This window comes from Thunnus maccoyii, chromosome 18, assembly GCF_910596095.1.
Source record: "Thunnus maccoyii chromosome 18, fThuMac1.1, whole genome shotgun sequence".
NCBI classification, from domain to species: domain Eukaryota; kingdom Metazoa; phylum Chordata; class Actinopteri; order Scombriformes; family Scombridae; genus Thunnus; species Thunnus maccoyii.
The window spans coordinates 18,218,089-18,240,454 of record NC_056550.1 but is presented as its reverse complement, the minus strand read 5'-3'; the positions used below and the strand labels follow the sequence as shown (position 1 = coordinate 18,240,454).

General features: G+C 39.4%; 2 protein-coding genes across 4 annotated transcripts in view; one reads left to right on the top strand and one right to left on the bottom strand.

The window, feature by feature from the left end:
• Window positions 1-2,380: 2,380 nt before the first annotated feature.
• On the bottom strand, window positions 2,381-3,927 carry LOC121883914 (protein PET100 homolog, mitochondrial). Its single transcript, XM_042392364.1, has 4 exons — window positions 3,787-3,927; window positions 3,528-3,614; window positions 3,366-3,398; window positions 2,381-2,749 (listed from the first exon to the last, which is right to left on the bottom strand). Exons 1-4 carry the CDS (start codon window positions 3,811-3,813, stop codon window positions 2,660-2,662), a joined length of 237 nt encoding a protein of 78 aa, XP_042248298.1. The 5' UTR covers window positions 3,814-3,927; the 3' UTR covers window positions 2,381-2,659.
• A 1,782-nt stretch (window positions 3,928-5,709) lies between these two features.
• The window catches only part of brd4 (bromodomain containing 4), a 35,343-nt gene continuing 18,686 nt past the window's right edge, over window positions 5,710-22,366 (top strand). The window contains exon 1 of one of the 3 annotated variants that reach the window (XM_042392363.1): window positions 5,710-5,796. Coding sequence is in view for 2 of the 3 variants with exons in the window: in XM_042392362.1 (XP_042248296.1) it covers window positions 13,182-13,279 (98 nt within the window). In the remaining variant the exon portion in view is untranslated. Of the gene's footprint in view, window positions 5,797-12,684; window positions 13,280-22,366 lie in introns of those variants that run through there. The other 2 variants (XM_042392362.1, XM_042392361.1) reach the window with 2 other exon arrangements.

Sequence of the window (22,366 nt, the reverse complement as noted above, 5' to 3'; positions counted from 1 at the left end):
TAATTAAAGCCTCAAGATAATAATATGATGAGGACAATGTGATCACTGAAGCAAGGTTTATACCATCAGTACACTTCCATAGCTCATCACAGGAGGAAAATTATTTATCTACCTTTATCTTGCCTATATGTGTATCACATAATACTATATTTTTAATGCGTTTCAAAATGAATGGCAGCTATTAAAAAGAAACAGCTGCAAGAAGGAAAATACACACACTCTCTCTGTCTCCAGTGCCTCTGGAGAGAGACTGTGAGACATCTAGCTGGCCACCGTTCATTGCCAAATATATTTCAAGGGTATCATTTGATGGACCTTGGGGAAAAAACATGTCATCGTTTCATCATGATGGATGAGAACTTCAGCAGTTCATTAGTTCGGTTGATGTTGGACACATCTGAGACTTAAGAGTGTCTGGACAAGCTAATCCCTGTCACATATACTCATATTTCGGAGATCATAGATAGCTGTGCTGGTCTGAAGAAGGTCACGGTGTAATTTTGTCCATGTCATATTCAAAATGATTTGTGAACTGTTATGAACCCTTAAGCATGTGAGAACAAGTATTACCGCTTAAAAAGGGCATTAATTTGAAACTGTTGTGTTTGAACTGCAACCAGCACAACATCCTAATAACATTCAGGGTCAAATTCAGAGATAATTGGAGCTGGATGATCGACAGCGCTGTGGTGTCATACTAGCCGTAACATGCATATCCTCATGCACATTCAGCATACAAGATAGATGCTGGGAATTCCTTTTTTAAACTGATGGCACCAGCTTACACATGAATTATTGGTAAAAGCCTGATAAATATATTGTTTTATTTCAGTTGAAACATTTTGAAGTTACTGAGGTACATATTTCAGTATTTTATGTTGCCTTTGTTCCAGGATGTACATTTGGGTCACACTTAATATGGATAGTCAATGCCATTGCTCAAGTTGTTGCAAAATCAGTAATAATGAATTACATATTTGGTAATATAATTATGTGAAAAGCAGCCTCTTATGTGATTTAGCATTAAGGAATATATGGGGTCAGGGAAAAGACTCAGGTACAAGTGGCACTTTCTAAACAAGAACTTATGTTTTTGTCTTTATTAACCCAGCGGAGGTTTACTGAGAACAAATGCTCACATTGACACAATGTGGAGCTGCCCAGTCTGACAACAACCAGCCAATCAGAAACAGGTTCAGTAGGGGCTGATATGCCTTGCTAAAGGCTTGTCAAAAATATTAGTCCAGAGGATCAAACCAGCTACCCTCTGGTAACCTGAGGTTACAGATGTGGCCACATAATGTGTACAACATAAGATACAACGTCATATACAGATACAACCACATCCAATGAGTGAATAAATAAATCACAGTAAGTGAAACAAAACCAACAAATGCCTTTGTGAAAGAAAGCATTAAACTGACAAGTCTACAAGAATACATTTAACTAGTTACTTTAGTATTACAAAGCAAAATGGATGTAATTGGGCTTTGACACGAAATATTATTTCATGTCAAAGCGTCACACAACCAACACAGCTAAATCATAATTAGTGCAGCCAATTGTATTTGGATGTCACAAGTTGATCTATTATGTGTAATCTAGGTGTGACGAGTGATTTTAGCTTGTAAAAAATAGGTATCTGCAAGGTGCAAAAATTCATGAACATAAAGGAACAGGCAGTGCGTCAACAAATATTCCCAGTATCTGATCTAATGTTCGCAAGAAGGCATGAGGAAGTGTCTGAGACAAAATGGAAGACGTCGCTATGATCCAATGACAACAAAGATGAGCTCTTTAGTCATCATACTAAGGCTATGGTTCATGTGCAACAAACGCTGACATCACCAGAGAAGCGCTATCATGGGCAGAGTGCTTTTCTGGTGACGGTGGTGGTTGCGTCAAGCTGTAGGGATGTCTATTTATAGCAGGACCAGGAAGGCATGTGAAGGTAGCGGTTAAAATGAATTCAGCTAAATACAGATAGATCAACCTGATGCAGTAAGTGAATTGCGATTTGAGGGAACATTTCACTCCAATGAGACAACAAACTAGAACATAAAGCAAAAGCTACCGAGGTCTTGTTATATACTGTTGGCTCAAGGCAGTAATTGCTGTCACAGGTGCCTGTTCTAAAGTTAGGCAGTTTGTTTATGTTTTAGATTTGTACTCAATTTAAATCAGTTTATGAAGATTTGCTGAGTCTGGCTTTGATAGTAAGCTCTTTTTTTCTGTTGATCAGTGTCAAAAAAGCCTAATTTCATTCCACTGTGATGCAATAATAATACCATGAAGAGACTAAACATGAACAAATCCAAGGGTATATAGGCACTGTACACGACAAAATTAAGATGATACTTATATTACATCCAACTGGATATTTAACTCAAAAAATATTTAATGACTTTGACATCACAGCAACTCAAATGATCAGGCAAATTCTGACATTTAAAAAGTCTCACATGAAAATTCAACTGGCATAATTAATCTCTGGAAAACACCCAGTAAACCCTTGGGATGTGTTAAACTCGCAGAGATTTCCAGTGTGTCGTGCTCTTCCTCCAGTCCAACCAGTTTTCTTTTGCCCAAAAAACATTGCCGGATACTTCTCCATGGGTTGTGCTGGGAATTTATACAGTTATACGTCAACACATAATCCTCAGTTGTCAGACTGCACAGACATGTCTTTTAATATCCGCTGTTCCTTCCGAACACGCATTCGCTCTTTGAAGTCCTCCAGCTCTTTCCTCTGTAAATAAACATAACACAATTATCAGCAGATCATTGAGTCAGTTTACATCCTCAGATCTTTATACTAAGTAAAAGACATAAAAGGAAATCAGCTAAGATGCATGAAGACACAGGGAAATTACTCAACACTGATTTGTGGTTTCAGGGGAGAATCGTGAGAAGAAAGTGTGGGGGAAAAATACTTAATTATCAGCCCAATAAATCCATTTAAAAAACACTCTAATTGAAAACAGTACGGTCTATCAGCATGATTGGACTTTCTTAAAATTAAATTAAAAAGCAGCATCACAATGTGGAGCTCTGATGGCTTCTGTGTGGTTTGATTGCACCATTTATCTCTTTACTTCTGAGTGATAAATTGAGGAAACAATAAAAGACTGTATGGAGAAAAATACAAAACAAAAAGAAAAGCTTTTCACACACAAGTAAGTTGTGGTGCAGAGTATGAGGTGCTGGTAATAGCAAGATGATTGTGGAGTCTGAAAAAATAAACCACCAGTGTTTGTGGTAGTGAGTGTCAAGTGTAGCGTCACTATCACAAACATTTGTGGATTATTTTTTTATTGAAATTATGGCTTTCATAAACACAGATGAGCTATGTGGATTATACTTACATGAAGTCCCTCATCAGGGGGGAAGATCTCTCTCTGGGGATCAGAAAAGATGCCAGCGTAGTACAGAGAAACAGACATTTGTTATTACAAGAAGAACTAAACTTCACTAGGTGAAGTGATATTCAAATTTTTTAAAAAACAGCATTACTACATATTACTGACCTTTCTCTTTACTATGTATTCTTCAAAGTACTCTGCTTGATTTGAGACCCAGAACATGGCCACAGGAAAGGACAAATACAGCATCATCTGCCCAAAACAACAACAAATACACCAGCTAGTGAGTTACATCATGACCACTGTTAGCTTATTGATAGCTGGATCAAACCATGAAACCTAGGCCGACTTGTGCGGATTTAAACCATAAGACAAATACATAACAAACGTCCACGACTAGTGATTTCAAGTTGCTGCTACTTACTCTAAACACCTCTATTTTAACACCCATTTTCACATCGACTTTAGACCCACAACCGGAATATGTTATCTAAACTCCAGCCACACAACCGAAGACCTTCACACTAGTTCCGGGTTTCTCGAAGGTCCAATCACGTGAAAGCCACAACGCATGCGCCGGGTTTATGTGTAAAAAAAAAAAAATAATTTTAACACAATTTAAATTTGACTGACACATGGTATTTCGTTCAAATAAAAAAAATACATCTTGTTAAATTAAATGTGGGTATCTCGACATCTAAATCGTACTTTTGCATCGCAGCCGACGTTAGTGTAATAAAGATATCTTGGACAGTGGTTGTCCACTGAGTGGCGCTGCAAACCATTGAATTTTTCCAGCTGTAATTTTCTCCGGTGGGTAGTTGGGGAATACTTGCAATAATCTACCTGCATTGAATTTTTTGCTGATCCCGTTCTACTAATCTCTTACGTAATACAACATCAACAACCCCAGAATAATGCCAGTCCAGAGAATGGTATCTCTTAGGGAAAAAAAATTAAATTATGTCTTTGTGGTGCTGATATATTAAATGGTTTTACCAAACCCATTTTCTTCTGTATTTTCGTTAGAGACCCCCCCCACCCCTTCTTCCCCCAGACATGTTTTAAGATGTATATAAAATGTTGTTAAAATCCTTAATATTACATCTCCTTCTCCCTCATTAAAAAATCTTTAATCTCAAAATACACAAATATATTTCACCTCAAAGGTTTTCCTGCTGGACACAAGATGTCTCCTACTTCACTGTAAAGTTTATTCTCAGTGTTTGTGTACTGGAGGCTTCAAGTTTCCACATCATACTTGTGTTAAATTGAATATTGGACAAGAATTGGCTCCAAACTAGTTGTGATGTCATAAATCACGCTTGTAGGCCCCACCCCTTAAAATCAGATTTTCAGTGAGCACAGAGAAACTTTCCACTTTCAGCAGATGAATGTGAAAACAGCCTTCTAGTGTCAAACTCTGCGCATACTGTACATCATCCTGTACAGTGAAGCTCAAACATTCAACTGTAGAAACAAGAAGAAAAACACATTTTTGAGTGGAGGGGGGGGGGGGGGGGGGGGGGGGGGGGGGGGGGGCTTTAACTCTTAGGAACTACGATTGTATCTAATCTCATTAGAAAGAGATAAGTCTGCAATAAAGCCACAGCGTGTTTGGGTAAATTATTGCCACTCTTGAGTCAGTCACGTGTGTTATCTTTCACCTTTTTGGGGCAAAGGGGTCTAAAAAGAGTGGCCACTGATACTGTTGGGAACAACTTTTGTTGGGACGCTGTAACGTGTTTGTTCATGGGTAGGACAGAAAAATAACAGTGAGGACAAATACTGTTAATAAAAACTCTGGAACAGCCTGCCAGAGGGTCTAAGGGGGCTCTAAATCTGTTGGCACCTTCGAACAAAATCTGAAGATACATCTTTTTACCATTGCTTTCTCTTAAAGTGTTTTTACATGACGGTTGTTTTACCTTGTTTTATCCTGTCGTTTTAATTTAATTTTATCTTATTTTTTATTCTCCTTGTTTTTATTGCTTTATAATAAATGCTATTATTATCTGCTCTTATGTTAAGCACTTTCTCTTGCATTTTATGCATGAATTGTTCTATATAAATTAAGTTCATGATTATAATTATGGTTATGATTATTATTATTGCTACCATACATTATAACAACTGAAATTAAATAGTTTGGTCTGTGACTTTGGCAGAGTGCAGTACATTACTTTTCACTTTCAGCTATATTTCCACTGTCACCAAGTGTCCTGTAGTGTTTATTTAAAGTTTTTAGCAAGTTATCCTCCCGGACAGATCCTGCCGGCAGATCTCCCCTAAATTGCCGCTGAAGTTGCAGTCCGTGACGCGCTCTTTTACGTCCTCAACGAAAAGACCTACGCGTGACGTCATCGACGACGAGAGGTGTTCAGGATCCTCGGAGAGAAAGATCCCGCGCGCCCTGGCAACCTGATAAACCCAGGTAAACGCCGTTGTTTCAAACGTTATTCTGCTAGTCATGTAAAGTCAGTAAACTGTATGAGAAGACAGCAAGAAACACGGTGGCAGCGGTGCAAAGGCTGAACAGGTAGAGCTAATGTCCGGCGCCCACGGAGACCGTTCATTTGATCGGCGGCCTGTTCTGGATAGCTAGCTTGCGAGCTAAAGCTAGTTGGCAGTTGTCTATAAAAAAGACACAATAACCGCACTTACATTGTGTGTCTATCTGACATCCCGTACCCGGCTTACTCACTGTTGGCCACAATTACGCTACAAATAGCCCACCAAATGCTGTTGCGACCACCGTGTTCGGCATCTATTGCTAGTTTGCTCGTCGACTGTCTTGTGTTGTGTGAGACGGTGACGCCGTCACGGTGATGATGGCGCACACTCAGACTGAGGCTGTTTGCTGAGAATGCAGTCAATGGAGCAGATAACACAAAATACTAGTGTCGGATTCATTTTTCCCATAGCCTTGCTGCCATTAACTTGGAAAGAAAATGCCTTTATATACCCGTGCGCTTCCAGTTCTGCTGTGTGTGCCACTGACGTCCATTACGAAATCCAGGCAATAATCTATGCCCCGTGGCCTAACGTTAGGATCTTGGCTCCTCGACGATGCTCCCTCGCCAGCAGTTATTACTCTGCAATTTGCGTTGTATTCACCACATCTGGTAATAGTCCCTTCCCTAGACAGATGTCTTTTGCTCTGTAGTGTTCATATGTGACTAATATGGCTGGGTATGATAGACAAAGCAGTGGCATTCAGCCGACCGGTGTGTTCAAACAGATCACTCATGCAGAGGCCCGTTACTTGGCAAACTGGCTCTGCTGTTGTCTTTGCACTAGGATTCCTAATTTTACGTGTTTTTGCCTTTAATGGTTGATTACTGCTATCGTAGCTAGAGACACGGAAGTCAATGTGATGATAACATACAGCACTGACACTAGCCTACCTGCAGTCACATGCTTGTTTTGGATAGGCTTCTTTGCCTGAAGGTGCACAAAGACTGGTGCAGTTTAAAGCTCTAGGCATACATTACATTTACTAGTTACCTGTGCCCTTTCTTTGCAGTCTACTTCAAACAATGTTTTGTCAGTTTGCTGCCTAGAGCTGTGTATATATTAATAATAGCTACAGGTCAGTTTTGAGATTAACTTGTCACTGGTTAGTTATAAAAGCTGTTATCACTGTTTACCTTGTAAGTAAAGAGGATGAATCAGGTCAAAGGGCATAAAGTTACAAGATAAACAGTAAATGAAAAAAGCTCAGAGGGCTGAGCTTTTAATCATTTTACGCCAGTTGAAATTGATCAACTGCACAGTGTATGTTTGTAAATAAAGAAAACCCACTAGATCAAAGTGCTTGCAGATACCCGGTAGGCAGTAAATCACAGGGAGCTAAAACTATTAATCGCATGCCTCAAAATGAAAGTGTGTGATATGTATGGGTTTTCCATGAAACTAATCAACTACCTGAAACATTTCCACGGTTTCTAAAAATGAAACTATGCATGCATGCAGCTTAACTTACAGTCTGAGATCTGACTAAGTCTGGCTGTGATATTTGATTGACAGATTGTGATCATTATGATGTTGTATGTCAAACACACTTTTCTTGTCCTGTTGTTTTTTTTCCTTCTTTTCCATTTTATTATTCCTTTTTTTGGTTCTGCTCTCTCTGGTTTAGTTGCCATGGTAACACCATCTTTGGCCTACTTGTGAATGACCTCTGAATGAAAAGGAGCGTGTGGTCTGAGAAGAAATGAGCTAGGAAACAAAATCTTATAGTGTGTGTATGTATGTGTGTGTGTATATATATATATACATATAATATAATGTGTGCTTTATTTACCACTTTGAATGAGACATACTACAACCATGTTACTGCTTCTACTACAAAAACCATATTATTGAACCTGGGTTTTTTGATTTCTCTTCAGCCGCATGAAAACAGTGCATCTTTTTCATACTGTGGCATGTTGGTATAGATGTTTGTTTGTTTTTTTAATCATCATGTGATGACCAATAATTTCTATTTCAGTTTTAGCTAATACGAATATTTTTATTTGCGATTACTACTGTTAATAATGCTCTGCTTTTAAGGGCCATGTTGATCAAGGCCTTTATGTTATTACAATGAGCCAATCTAACACCAATCACTGGTTCCTGTCCTTAATCACTTTTACAGAAAGCTCCTGCATCACTGTAAAAGTGATGGCTGAAATTAAATTTTTGAGAACTATATGACATCCAATATCACACATTGATAATAAGAATAGTGGGGTGTTTTTTTGATGGGAGGGGGGTCCTTTAACGATATATTCTTCAATTGCTTTGTGCAGATTTTCAACAGTATTTGTCATAACATTATGTGGAGCAAACATTTATGCATAAATTCCAGCTGAGGGCAGTCACATCTCACAATCCTGTGCCAAACACTTTGTCACATTATAACTTCCTACTAATGATGTCTGCCATACACAGTTGTTTTAATCAAAACATTGCTTAGTATTACTCAAAAAATTATCCCACACCAAAAGGTAGTTACACATTTCAAAAGCAATAGGCTATTTTCAGGAAGCTGATATTTATTGCAACTTCTTACATTCCTTTACATCGTCCGGAAGCCGCAATTTCAATTTCTTATCTTCAAAGTTCTCAGTAGGTGTCACTCCCATGCATATCATTATGAATGATCACAGAGTAGCTTGAAAAATTTATTGTATTACAAACATTTACACTCTATTGCCAGTTATTTTTTTAGGACCCGACTAGATATTGACTCCACTATGGTCAGCAGTGCCAGACTGCATGGCACAAGGCAGGGAGTATGTCTTGTGGAGCAGGGTTTAGACATTAGCTGAATAAATGTGCTGAGTAATACCTGGAAGCTTCTCAACTCTGGAACATGGACTGAATATTTCCAGGGTTTTACTCAGTGCAGTTATTCAACAAACTTACTCATGTGGTACATAAGCGTCCTGTGTGAACATAAATGTCCTGTGTGAATGCCTGTGTATTGGAGATGATGGATTGGGCAGTGAAAATACTGTTTTAATATTAGACTCTATATTTGTTTCACCTATTATATGATCATCTGTGAATCTAAGGAGTATAGATTGACTTGCATATTATGATTTTCAGTCAATTCCAGTCATGCCTGGTGGATTTGAGCATCCTTTAAATACTTAAGCATAGCTATTATACAGTGTTATCCAAAGCATTGCACACTCCTTAAGTGGTGACACAATTTTTTTTTTACCTTGTGCTGCTCAGATCTAGTCTGGAGCATAACAATTATTTGATAAATTGAATGTCAGTTGTGTTTTTGTAGACTTAACGATTAATTTAGAAAGTAATCTGAAGATTAATCGATAATGAAAATAATTTGTGTGTTGCAACCCTTGTCTAGTATTAAGATTGTTGCTACATGTCAAGTGTACAATATATTGCAAAAGAGAGGACAAGATGTGAGAAATGCTTGGGTTACTGTTTCTAGGTTGTTAAATGATATTTTGTGGGAGTAAAAAGCAAGGTTGTGTAACCGCAGTAGAATTCTCTCCTAGATTCAGTTTATTTTCATACAACAAAAATAGGCTTTGTGTATCTTTACTACTGAGTACTACTTTCACTATTCTTCTTTCTGTTGTTTCTCAACGCGTAGCTGAATGTACACAAGTGCATACTATACCATGTCAAGTTGGCAAATTGCCTGTTCCCTCTTTTCTCTACTCCGGGTCCCTGTAGGTTTGGGCTGCTCTGATGATTAATGGACGCACGCTCAGACTTTCTCGCTGAGTCTCATCTCTGTGTGTACCGCTGCCTCTCGTTCTGACCCAACCCCCAGTCTATGTGCAACCCTGTCCTTCACTTCCCCCCTTCCTCTCGCCATCATCCTTCCCTCCCTCCCTCCCTGCCTCCTTATGTCTGAATACAACCCCCCCCCCCCCCCCCCCCGCCGCCGCCACCACCACCACCCTTCCAGTGACAGGGCCATCGGTTTGGCCTCCTCTGAATTGCTATAGGTTGGAGCTTTGTCACTCTGGCAGCTGCTGTATTGTCTCTGGGAATGGTGCATATGGCACGTGGACAGGGAATTGGGTCTGTGAGGACACTGTCGGTGTCTGGCTGCTGCACAGAGGAGCTGCTGCTTGTTTCATTTGGGAAATCAGACATTGTGCATTGCACTCACCAGTCGCCTGACAAGTTATACATTTCACAGGTTGGCTGTTTACTCACCTGTTCTCCTGGGGTTTCGACATATGACTAATTTTGAAACTCAGTGGGTGTGTGCCTGTTTGCATGCACATTAGACTCAAGATTGATTGAGAGGTCAGCGGTCAGCTTGCCTTTGGTAGCGTATATTATGTACAGAGACATGCGATGTGGTTCGTTTGGTATACTACTGTGGTCAAGACTCAAATGTAATATTTTAGGGTTTAAGAAGTATCCACTCAACACCAGACAATCAACTCTATAACCAGCCCTCTATAACCAAGCCCTCAGCTTGGAATATTGGTGCAGAGTAAACTGGGAGTAAACTCTTATTGGCTGAGTTTCCATACAACTGTAACACAAATTTTAACTAAATTTCCAGAAAATTGGCAAGCAAAAGTAAATTAATGTGCTTTTCCATGCACTACTAATGTGCAAACATTAAGAGTTGGACTCAAGATAAACAGCTATTTCTCCGGTCTGGTGCCGTTAAACTATTGCAGAAGAAGAGGGTGCAATGAGATGACTTAATTAAAAGAGTGCTAGTCAAACCTCAAGTATTAGAAAACTATGTGGAAAAGGTGATAGGGGAAAAAGGCATTTACGAATGTTTTATGTATTAGTTTGAGGAACGTTACACCAGCATTTTTCATCTCTTCAGTGAAGCCAAAGCTTGATTGATGTCGGTCACATGCTTTATGTACAGTACCAGACAAAAGTTTGGACACGCTTTCTCATTCAAGTGAACAGGAATCTTTTGACTGGTACTGTACATTATGATTTCTTTGCTAAGATTGTTTCTATTGCACTTTGTCACGTTTTCTTTTTATCATACCAACTTTTCCACCTCAGCCAAGCGTACGAACTTTTATCAAAATATGACTTTTTTCACATTTCTGGCTGTTCCACTGTTTTTTAATGCACAAATTTAAAATGCGCTTATACTTTTTTTCGTAAGAGGCAGCATTTACTTTGAGCACTTCAGTATTTTGGAAATGGTGGTAAAAAAAATATTAACTTGTATTAACCTGGCCTCCTAAGAACTTGATTTTTAATTGTGTGAATTATTCTGTCATCACTCTTGATGATATCTGCTTGAACTTAAAACGTATAACCACAGTCAATTTGTCTGTACAGGAAAGCATCACAGATAAGTATTAGAAATAATCCACTGATGAGTTCAACTTTCTGCCGCCGCTGCAGTGTTGTCACCATACTGTCATGAACATAATTACTGGCAGCTGCTTTTCTACAGGAAGGCATAGTGGGTGGTCTCATGCTTTTGAACCGTTTCTGTCTCATACTGTATACTCACTGTGATCCATCACATCCCTTGCTGGTGACTGTTATGCTGCACTACATTATTCAGATGAGTTTACCTGCCGTCTTGAGCGCTACAAAGTGCAGCCTCTGCCTCCATGCAAGTTGTGGGTGGCGCAGCACTCACACCAATGAGTGAATATGCTCATGACTTTGTGGTGATGAGGTACAAAATTACTTTTTACCTGGTGTGGGTTTATGTCTGACAAAAAAAATATTTTCCAGTAGATTTGATCTTTATTGATCAAGTGTTAATTTCTGTAAAACTGATGAAGGTCTGTGCCTGAATTAAATGATTTAGAGCTGCTAGTGTTTCTTAGACTGCAGAGTTTGTTTTATAGATCTGGCCCAATATCAGATGTTTTCTTCTCAACAGTTTGCAAGAAAAAAACAAACTGTTGTGCAGCTGTTTTGTATTGGAGTAGTCCAGTATGAATATGAATGTGAGTTGTGTGGTGGAAGTTGACCGAATAATGGAGAATAACACAGAAAAATTTGTCTTTGTATATTTATTTTGTTTTTGCGCAAAAGGACCGTAACCAACAAAGTGACAGTCAGTGACGGCTGAGGAATCGATCCTGAGTGCATCCTCACCAGGGTTTTTATATGCATAAGAACAAAGAGTCAATAATTACATTCAATGAAGGGATAGACATCAATGATTAATTAAGGCATTTCCCAAATGAAGGCATACTCTTGTCTCAGACCGATTTAAAAAAAAAAAAAAAAAAAAAAAGGTTAATGTGCAAGCTAGGCAATATTTCAACCTTACATCATTTAGTACTTAAATGTGGTATACAGATCAGGCATTGTATTAAGAAATACAGTTCATTTATAGTATCAGGGGTTCGAGTAAAGTTCAGCGGAAAGGGAGCCAGTCATGCTTTCTACAAAACAGTATAACACAGAGAGTCACTCTTAATACAAAGGTTATTCACTAAATGATCATTTTTCCTCTACAAGTTGTATATAAGGAGAGGATGGAGTGCAGATAAGGGAGCCCTTAATTTGGTGGGGGAAGCCATATACAAGATCACTCTCAAGGAAGAGAGTGAGTGGGGGTGGGGCATGATGAAATGGACAGAGGAAAGACAGGAAGGGGGTGGGGTGTTGAAGGTGTAACAGAGTGAGAGAGAGAGAGAGAGGAGAGAGCAAGGACCTCAAGCTATTGATGGGGAAAGAGAGGAGGGGTTGAATGAGCAAGCACGTAGGAGGGAGGGAGGGGTGTGTGGGCTGAGGCTCCGCTGAATGAGGAAGCAGCAGAGCCATTTTTACTGTTGAGTAACTGCATGCTGGTCTGCTTGTGCTAGGGAGAGGGAGAGAGAGCGAGCTAGAGGTATAAAGTGCTCCTCCTGGATCTTATAGGAGCCCTCTTTCTCCTCTCTCGCCTTCCCCTCTCCTCCTTGCTCACCTCTCGCTTGCTGCTGGTGTCCATTTAAGTTGGGGAGGCCCTGGAGAGGACACACAATGGAGCGAAGAGCCTGTGGCAACTGGGCCGTTGTACTACTGAGAGGGGGATGGGGTAGAGAGAGGACCGGTTCACACAGCTAACACAGCCTGCCGGCTGTTGGCTTCCACAGCCTCTCCTCCCCGCCAGGACCCACTGTTTCCAGGCTGGGGCATTTTTCCTGGAACAGCCACTCTCAACTCCACTTGGACTACACTAAGGATTACTCAGCGTGTTCTCTGGGATTTTAGGATACTGAGACTGAAGAATAAATCTCTCCTGTGTTTCGGATGAGAGAAAAGGAAAAACAAACTCTTAGTTCTTTTTTACCCTCTCTTTGGTTTTTGGTTTCTGTTTCTGTTTCTGTTTAGTGGAGTTCATAAATGGATTACAAGATGCATGCCAAGTCAAACGATTTGCTGGATTTTCAAAAACTGGATGCCCTTCTGGAAAAAATTGCACATTCAGTCTCTGTGAAAAGGTAATGTTATTCGGTGAAGTAAACCCTCGTCCGAACTTTTCAGATATTTACCAGCGTCACCAAAGGCTTTTACAACCATACATACAAAATATTATCAATTGAAATACATGGTTAAATGCTGCGGATGTAGCTACATTAAAGACAGCCTGGAGTTATAGTTCTTGGGACTGTCATGTGGTTAGTGCTAGCTCTAGTTTTACATGGCCCAGCACAACAGTCCAGTTTTAAGTGTGTGTGTGTGTGTGTGTGTGTTCTAGTGTTGTGTTGAGGACAGTATTGTTATCCAGATTTCAGCCAGAAGCCATGAACCTACCTCCTGGTGAGAGAGGGGTGTGTGGGGGAAGGGGGACTACAGAGGAAGAAGGGGGTTGTGTGTGCTGCAGTAGTAGAAATGTTGCCCGATTCCTGATAGAGTTTGGCTTCCTTATCCTAACTAGCTGGAAGTTTTAACTTGAAAGAGCTGGTGTGAAACTCTTCAGATTAAAATCTGTCTGAGTCATAGGTAAGTCTATATGAGTCAGTCGGTGTGCTGATTCACTGGCTCAAACAGCACATACTTGTAATAATAAGTAGGGGAACTTCTTTAAGTTTGCGATCTTGTGATGGATTATTTGAAACAATGAATTCTGTTGTGATCAAAGCTATTTGTGTGAGTTTTAACCGGCAGACCCCAGTTGTTACTTTTGTATTGGTACGCATCCAAAACTAGGATTTGGAACCATCAAGAATAAAAGTACAGTGCACTGGCCAAGAAATGCTCGAGTGTTACCATAGAAACCTTGGCAGCATTTGTTAGGGGGGTTTTTTTGTTGTTTTTTTTTTAAAGACAAGTTTCAGTGGTATTCTATTAATGCGTCATTAAACCAATGACATATGATAAAAGGTGGACAAAGTTAGAATAGTTGACTCTGCCACACACTTAATATGTGTAGAAATTATTTCTGTATGATTTAATGTGGCAGTACTCAACTCCACAATGTACAATTTTTAGAAGTGGGGAGAGCTTATTGTGGTTGCCGTATAGGCCTGGGCGATATGGCAAAAAATATGATCAGGATCATTTTTTCCATATTGATCAATATTGATATTTATCACAATATAGTATAATTTGATAATGCTGCCAGTTTGAAGAGTATCCTGATAATGACTGAAGCCTGAAGAAACCAGCGGGTTCATTAGTAACATAAAAAAAATAAAATAACATAATGTAAACATTTAACTTTGCAAACATGCTTTATCAGCCTAACTAAACAGTACAAGTTACCTTGCCTTGTAACTTATTATTAAAATAATGTAAATAAAACTAAAAGCTGTGACTGCTATCACATCAAATTCGTTTGGCAATCTCTGTTTTAGAGGTGGAAATCTGAGTAAAAAGTGAAAAATTGTGCAATTGTACACACAGAAGATATCGAGCAGGCTAAAGGCTGTTTTATGTTAGGTTGCTCAACACTTGATAAGTGTCTCTCAACAGAAATTAAAGAGTCGCACAATGTTTTTAATTTATGCTTCGGTGAAAGGTTTCAGTCGTCTCCATGGTAACCAGACACTATCTTGCAGCCGGCTTGATTAGTAAAATTTTATCATACCGACTGGGACTAATTAAACAAGGATGTTATGAGTTACTTAAAGTTACAGACCAAAATATTAATAAGGAAATTCAATGAAAACTACAATCACCATGGCAATATTAGTAACACTACCCAGTCACATTGTGCAACAAAATATGACAATGTCTGCGATATAACAAAATTCTCCAGGTGTGCAACATGAAAGGAAAGTGTTGAGCAACACTTTCCTCTGTCAAAAATACATCATTTCTGTCAAGTGACACACACTCGAAAGTGTTGTGATCTACTATAAATCAGCCTTTTAATATCTGGACCTGTTGGGGAGTCCAAATCCTGTAGTGTGAACAGTGTGACTGGCAGCGACGAGCAACGAGAGAGTGTGAGGCAGACACAGGGTGATGACAGCAGAGCAAACTCCTCCGCTGTCATCCACAGCAGCTCTCTGAACCCAGTCTTATCATGCATCTATTTGTAAGGGGGGGCACAATAATATAGTTTCTATTAGGCTTGCCACGGTAGTCAGTGTTACCTGTGTTACACGGTATACCGGCATACACTTTTACATTACTTGCCCACCGCCCCCACCATCATTTTGCTTTTTTTTTTTTTTTTTATATAGAAATAAAACCCATTTAGTTCATTTTCGCATATCAGCGCCTATGTTCATCAAATAAAAAACACTCTGATTTGTTAAATACTAAGTATGTTATCAATACTTAGTCAGATGATGGACGCTACAATTATAAACTGAAGGTGTCTGCTCCATGAACATCTGCAGCAGCAGCAGAGTCGCAGCAGCAGAGTCGCAGCACAGAGTAGCGGAGTGAGACGTCTGTCCTCCCTCCTGCTCCCTATTGTAAACACACGTAGCTGTTAGCGAGCAGCTGTTCTCATGTCTCGCCAGGCCTTGGTGCTTGTTTTTGGCAGAAATTCTTTCTGCCTACTCTCAGTGTGTCTTTCTCCAGATGGCAGGCGGGTTGCTCCGGTTCTGGTTCTAAGCGGCGGTCATCCTCTGGCTCGTCCCTGCATCTGAAGCCCGCCGTCACTAACTCGTAATTAAGGGGAAGATCTAAATTAAAAATCAAACTTTAAAGATCAAAGTAAGCACTCAAAAGATATTGAGCGTCATTGACGAATATCTTCTCTTGTAAAATGTCCGATGTAACCGGTAACACCGGTGTTGTCATGAGTTTATTAACCGGTGGGAAACTTTCCTCAGGTATCCCTAGTTTCTATCAGAATACATTGCCATACACACAATCTTTTCAGTATTTGTAACCTTGTTGTCCTTGCCGAACCACAGTATGAGTAGGCAGCTACCTACTTTTCATTGCATAAATATTTATTTACCTATTTACTGTTACTTAAGTGCATGATAACGCATCATTTCCCGTGTCATCTCGTTTGTGTTTTTGTGACAAAGCAGAGTTTGGAGACAAGACAGACTTGTCGGGGATTCCTTCTGGTGACAGATCTTGTAATACGTGACCCCTTGTCGCCAATCAGTCATGTAATGTACAAACCACAACTTTCAGATACATGATTACAAGACAGAAGGTGGTGTGGTTTGAACAGTACAGCGATCTGATGACTTTGAAAGTCATGTAGTGTGACCACATTGTTACTGGAATCGTGTCAGCCCAGAGGCCAATTGTCTAGTTTGAGTTTGTGAAACAAAAATGACCTCCAGATTCCTCATCTACTGACCATTCCACAGGAAAAACTAAAACAGAAACATTTAAAGTTATACTATGCAGGATTTGGCGATTGGTGTTTGTAAACACACAGAATTCAAAGTTGACCCCTTCTCCCTGGCTCAGCGAGCAGGAGAGTGAGAGAGTGAATGAAGAGAGCGAGTGGCGCTGGCGAGAACAAAGCCGTGAATCAGATAAATAAAATGTTATTTTCTGATTGTTTCACAGCGGCAATGTCCTAAAGCACAAATAAACACGCCCACACCTCAGCACAACCCTGCGGGAAGGTGCTGCATTGCCAGATATTGCGTAAATGCAGAGCTTTATCCTGTCCGCTGTGGCCTCTCTGTTCTGCGTGTGTGTGTAGCTCAGACCTGCAGCTCTTTATACATCCATGACACAGACAGAGAGCAGAGGAGAGAGACTGAGACAGCAATGTAACCTGGTCGCTATGCTACGAGTCCCAACCTCACACCCTGTGCACTGTTATTGGGTGGGGGGTTACACACCCACTAACCAAAGGTTGACGCCCAGAAGCATCCCGAACACAGCAAAATAATAAGAAAATACAGGCAGAGGGCAGGGTCTCTACAGATAAATACACCGCCACACGCTTCTAGAGGGTCATAAGTAATGATTTAGAGGGATTACTTCTGTATGTCTGTCTATACATTGGGTTTTTTTCAGGAAAATCCTGCATAGTATACCTTTTTAAGACGAGTGCAAAGAAACCTATGAAACAAATCATCAGTGGAGTCAATACATATCTGTGTATCGGCAGACGTAGAATTAGAGAGGAGCTTCTCTCTGGAGAAAGGTTGAAGGTGGTTTTGTGAAAGAGTGAAAAGGCTGGGTGAATAAGCAGGGAGTGGTGTTCTTGGCCTTGTCGCTGCGGTCCCATTAATTATTTATTTGTTTGCTTTCAGGCAAAACACAGGGCATCATTCTGACACTTAGTGAGGGCCTCAAGTGAAATCTCCAGGCCTCTTTTTGCCTAAACTCGACCCCTACCCCCATACATGAATGATTAATAGTTTACTTTCATGGGGGATGCGGACATCTTGCTATTATTTTTTTTTCTTCCCCTTCCATGTAGGACAGTCACTATGAGGCTGAACGCAGGACCAGGTTTCCTTGACTGAGATCCATTATAAAAGCCTCCATCAGCAGACCCAGCTTCTTCTTTCCAGAAGCTGTTTTTCAACTAAATAGCTGAATTGTACTGTTATCAAAGTGGACTTTATATTACACATCCCTCATTCAATCCTTGCACTTGTCACTTTCATATATTTCATCAAACTGGACTTAACATTGCACATTGCATTCAACCTCCACTGTTACATAATTAAATTATTCATTGCACATGTCACATTTAATTTTTGCTTATTTTGTCGCCTTCATATATGTAATTTACTTCATTTCTTTGTCCGTAGCACAGTCCATATTTCCTTTGTACAGTCAATATTTAATTTCAAGTTTTATTTCCCATTTCACAACTATTATTATTCTAATCTCTGAATAGATTTATTTTTTTATTTAATTTCAATATTACTTTGTTTATTTCATACCTTTTGTTCTATTTTTATTCTTCTATGTTGCGTTTGTGGGAGCAAATGCCAAGACACATTCTTTGTATGCTTGCATACTTGGCTAATAAAACTGATTGTGGTGTGAGATGTGCACCCCCCGCCCTGCCTTAGTAACCAGAGCCACTTCCTCCCCTGAAAACATTCCACAGCAGTCTGCAGTGATGTATGTCCAGGTCAAAGGTCAACTGTTATTCCAGAGCTGAGAGCAATGTAGGACATGCAGCAGCAGGAAGTGGACCTCTTGATTGGCCCTTGTTTGGGACTTCTGTAGACTTGATTAGTCTCACATGCCGACATTGCTCTTACACCAGGACAGCAGGTCATTGAGACTGCTTTATACTAATTTATCTTTTAGACTGGTTGAATATGACGTCAGTGCAGATGTATTACCAAGTCAAGTATTACCTTTTAAGTTAGTTAAAATGAAAAAGTCATGATAATAGTAATAGTACTTTCTTGGCTTCTATTTGCGTCTGAAGTTTGCAATTTGCAGTACTGAAGGTCAGTAGTTGGATAAAAAAATGTCATGCTTGATTTTTGTTATGCATTTACCTACTCATGTTGTGTAACTAGTGCTGAAACCGTTTGATCAGTTCCAGCTTCAGCTTTAGGCCCTTGTGATTGCCTTTTTCACGTTTTTCTAAAATTTTACAAACTGAAACATAATTACCTTAAAGTTGTTTTCAGTGTTGTTCTATAATCATTTATCAGACTAAAATCTGCCTCATCCTTATGTTTCTTATGGAAATGCAAACAAAAAAGGAACCGCAGGAGCTTTTAGTTTTTGAGGTAATTCCTGGAAATGAGGCGTGTTATTCGCTGGAACTGAAAACAGAAAACAATATACCGGGCTGCATACTGTATTGGTGAAGTTTGTTTGCCTCTAACTCTACCACTAACTCTGTTTGGCCTGTTGGCTTAGTATAAAATATTAATGGAAACTTATGCATATCTTCATAATGTTTTTTTTTTATTATTGGCAAAGGGAGAATGGTTGGCATTTCTCTAAAGAGAATCTCAAAAATGGGTATTTCAAGTGTACCCAGCAGGCCCAGGTTAGCCAAGTGCCTTCATTAAGAATTTATCATCGTAGTAACACGTGCACTTGATGAAGTTTACATGTTGCAAGATGAGTGAAGTGTGTTGTAACCTGATAGCTAAAACCTATCAGGTCAGGTTACTATCTCCTTTGCCATGATAGGTAATGCGGGCTTGTCTCGAACCTCTAATTGTTTCACAAATAGCTTTGCTGAGTATGAAAGACAATAGATAGATACATAGAGACAAAAACAAAATGTGTGCAACATGCACATCACAAACTTGATGAGTAGGATCGAAGCTTTTATATGTTTGTGCGTCCTTGTGAGCAAGAATATTAAGTAGCAGAAGGCACCAACAGGCCAGACTACTATCAGCGTGACCACATGCACGGAAGTCTGACAAAGTAGAAACCTTTATGAGACATTTTTGAAGTACTGCCTGTTAAGATACACTATATGTGTGTGCTATAGATGCCTGAATCCTACAGGACATTTAGCTCATGTTCCCTCATTTATTTCTGAAGAGCACATTTGCATCTGCCTCTATGTTCCCAGATGTTTGTTTACACTTGCCATTGTTGCAGTGCATTAATGCTAGTAACTGTCACTGTGAGGATGCTTGTCACGATGTTAATGAGCTGTTGAGGACCATCTGGCAGTATTTGTTTGTGTATGATAACACTTTGGTCCACGCAGAACTGGAGGCCAGCTTGAGCAGGCTTATTGTGGCTAACTTTTTTTTTGACTTTGTCCTTGTGGGAGACTTTCTTGTAGGGTTGACTCCAGATTTGTCTACTGCTGCTAGCCATCCATACTGTATATGCCTGTGATTCAGACTTTTCTTTTTCTGGGTCCCCACAAGTTTTTTTTTTAGGAAAGGGCTTTGAGTCAGTTGTGCAAAACATTTGCTATTCCCCCCAAGCTTGTGCCATTAAGTCTGCATCCTTCCAGATTTTGTGCACAACTATAGGGATTGCATCTGGAAGTTTGCAACCGCTGCAGTGTTTGGTCAGAACAAGTCTTTTGTGTATAATTATCTTGCGCCCCAGCAGTGTCCCTCACATTCACATTTAAACTATGACAAAAGGCTCTTTCTAATCGACATAAGAAGTCATAACTTCAACAGACACTATCGTACAGTAATAGTGGAGTAACCGAAATAATAGGAACTCTTGTAAGCTGTAATGCAACGCAGTACCACCAGAGTTTTCCATTAGTGCTGGCTGCCGGTCAAACAGCCAACTACTCTTTTAAGTCCAGCCAGCTACTTTATTAAATTAAGTTTTGATTTCAAAATTGTTTCGATTAACAAGTTGTGATGAACTATGCGTGAACATTTATGACCTCTAGCCTCCGCCTCAAAACATTGCAAGCATGATGATAGAGAAACGTGCCTGTCTGTATCAGTCCCGCCCCCACATGCGCTATATGAGTGTGTGCGTGTGTGTGCACGCTCAGCTGAGAGGTGTCCTGCTGAGTAGAGAGCAGAGGGTTGTCTTCAGTGTTTGACAAATATTAGCAAAATAATTACTGACAAAACACATGGAGATTTCCAGTGATTGCACAGATGGAACATCCTCATTAAAAGAGCTACATTGGAAAACACTGGTGGCAGCAACTTGACGATTGCACATTAAGTATTAAAAAGTCTACTGAAAGTGCTGCATTTTCCATATACGCCACACAGATGTTGATGGGCTTCATGAATGAATTAATTATCTTTATTTACGTTGCGCTTTTTACAGCAGATCCATCTCTAAGACGCCTTGCAAACACATGTAAAACAGGCAATGTCGTCAAAGTAACAGGCCAATGTTATAAGAGGAAAATGTAGGACATGCCTCAGCCTCACACACAGGACGGTAGTGAAGATGAAAATGAAGATGAAGATGACTAGAAGTTGCGTTGATTCAGTAGATTCACATGATTTGAGTCAAATGATTCACATTTTTTAAATTATTTTTGGCATAGTATTATTTTATAGATAATTGAATTTAAAACCAATGCATTGGCTAGATAAGACATGGGATTAAAAACATGCTCCCCCTTAAATTAACCTTGTTTATTTTCGTTGAATAAGAGTGCATTAATGTTTCTAGTAAAACAACACATTAACTATCATGGTGGTTTTCTTGATAAACGTTACAATGAAGGCGTCAATAAATAAATAATAAATAAGGTCTAATGATTCTTAATTATAAAGGTAATTAAGGGTCATTAATTAATTGTTGTTAGATGTAATTATGAGTTTACTCAGTTTTATGGTACAATTTGAGGCTGTACCTCGTGTTGCTGTTGTATTAGACTGCGTTATATTGAAATGTGTTCACATTATAATCGAAAGACCGTCCAAAATAATTCTGGATACATTTTATCATACTTTCACAAAGGTATTATTTATTGTAGGACTGTTGTGTTTTCTGTTTATCTGGTCCTGCAGTGTTATATTTTTACAAAAAGGAAAACAACATTCAAATCTTTGTTGTCCTATTATCATAGAAAAAGCTTTGGAATATGATCCCTATAAGGATCATCAAAAAGAAAAAAGTAAACCATAGAATATAGTAAGATAGAAAGAATAGAGAGAAGGGAGGTTAAAGTTAAAAATCCATGCATGAAAAATCTGTGAAGAAACCATAAATGTGGTGATATGGAGAGAAGGGGTTGAGAAATACAGTGCATTATTATCATCATCATCATCATCATCAAATTATGCAATGCCAACCCCTACCATGTACCGTTTTGCCAAAAAGTAATATTGCAATGTGGCCCTAAAATAATATCACAACATGGTATTTCTGCGATAATGGTATTCTTGATGATATGACGAAATACTCCTCGCAGGATGTTTGGCTCTTCTCGTACTCATCCGGGTGCTTCTGCTTGAGGTGGTGATATACATTTGTTGTATTGCCCCCTTTTGGTTATTTAAGTCTTTTTGCAACTCTTACATATTACTGTGGTTTGTTGTACATCTCATCTTTTGTAACCAAACCACGTCCACACTACTGAAGTCGCTCCCCTTCCTCCACCGTGGAGCCAATAGCAATGTTACTTTTGCTTTCAGCCATGCTTGTTGTCGCTGTGCGGTAACGGTACGACGCCATTAAGTCAACAAGTCGGAGTATTGCCATTATCATGATATGATTTTTTTCGTTTTTCAATCACATAAAAAATTATACCGATATTATGG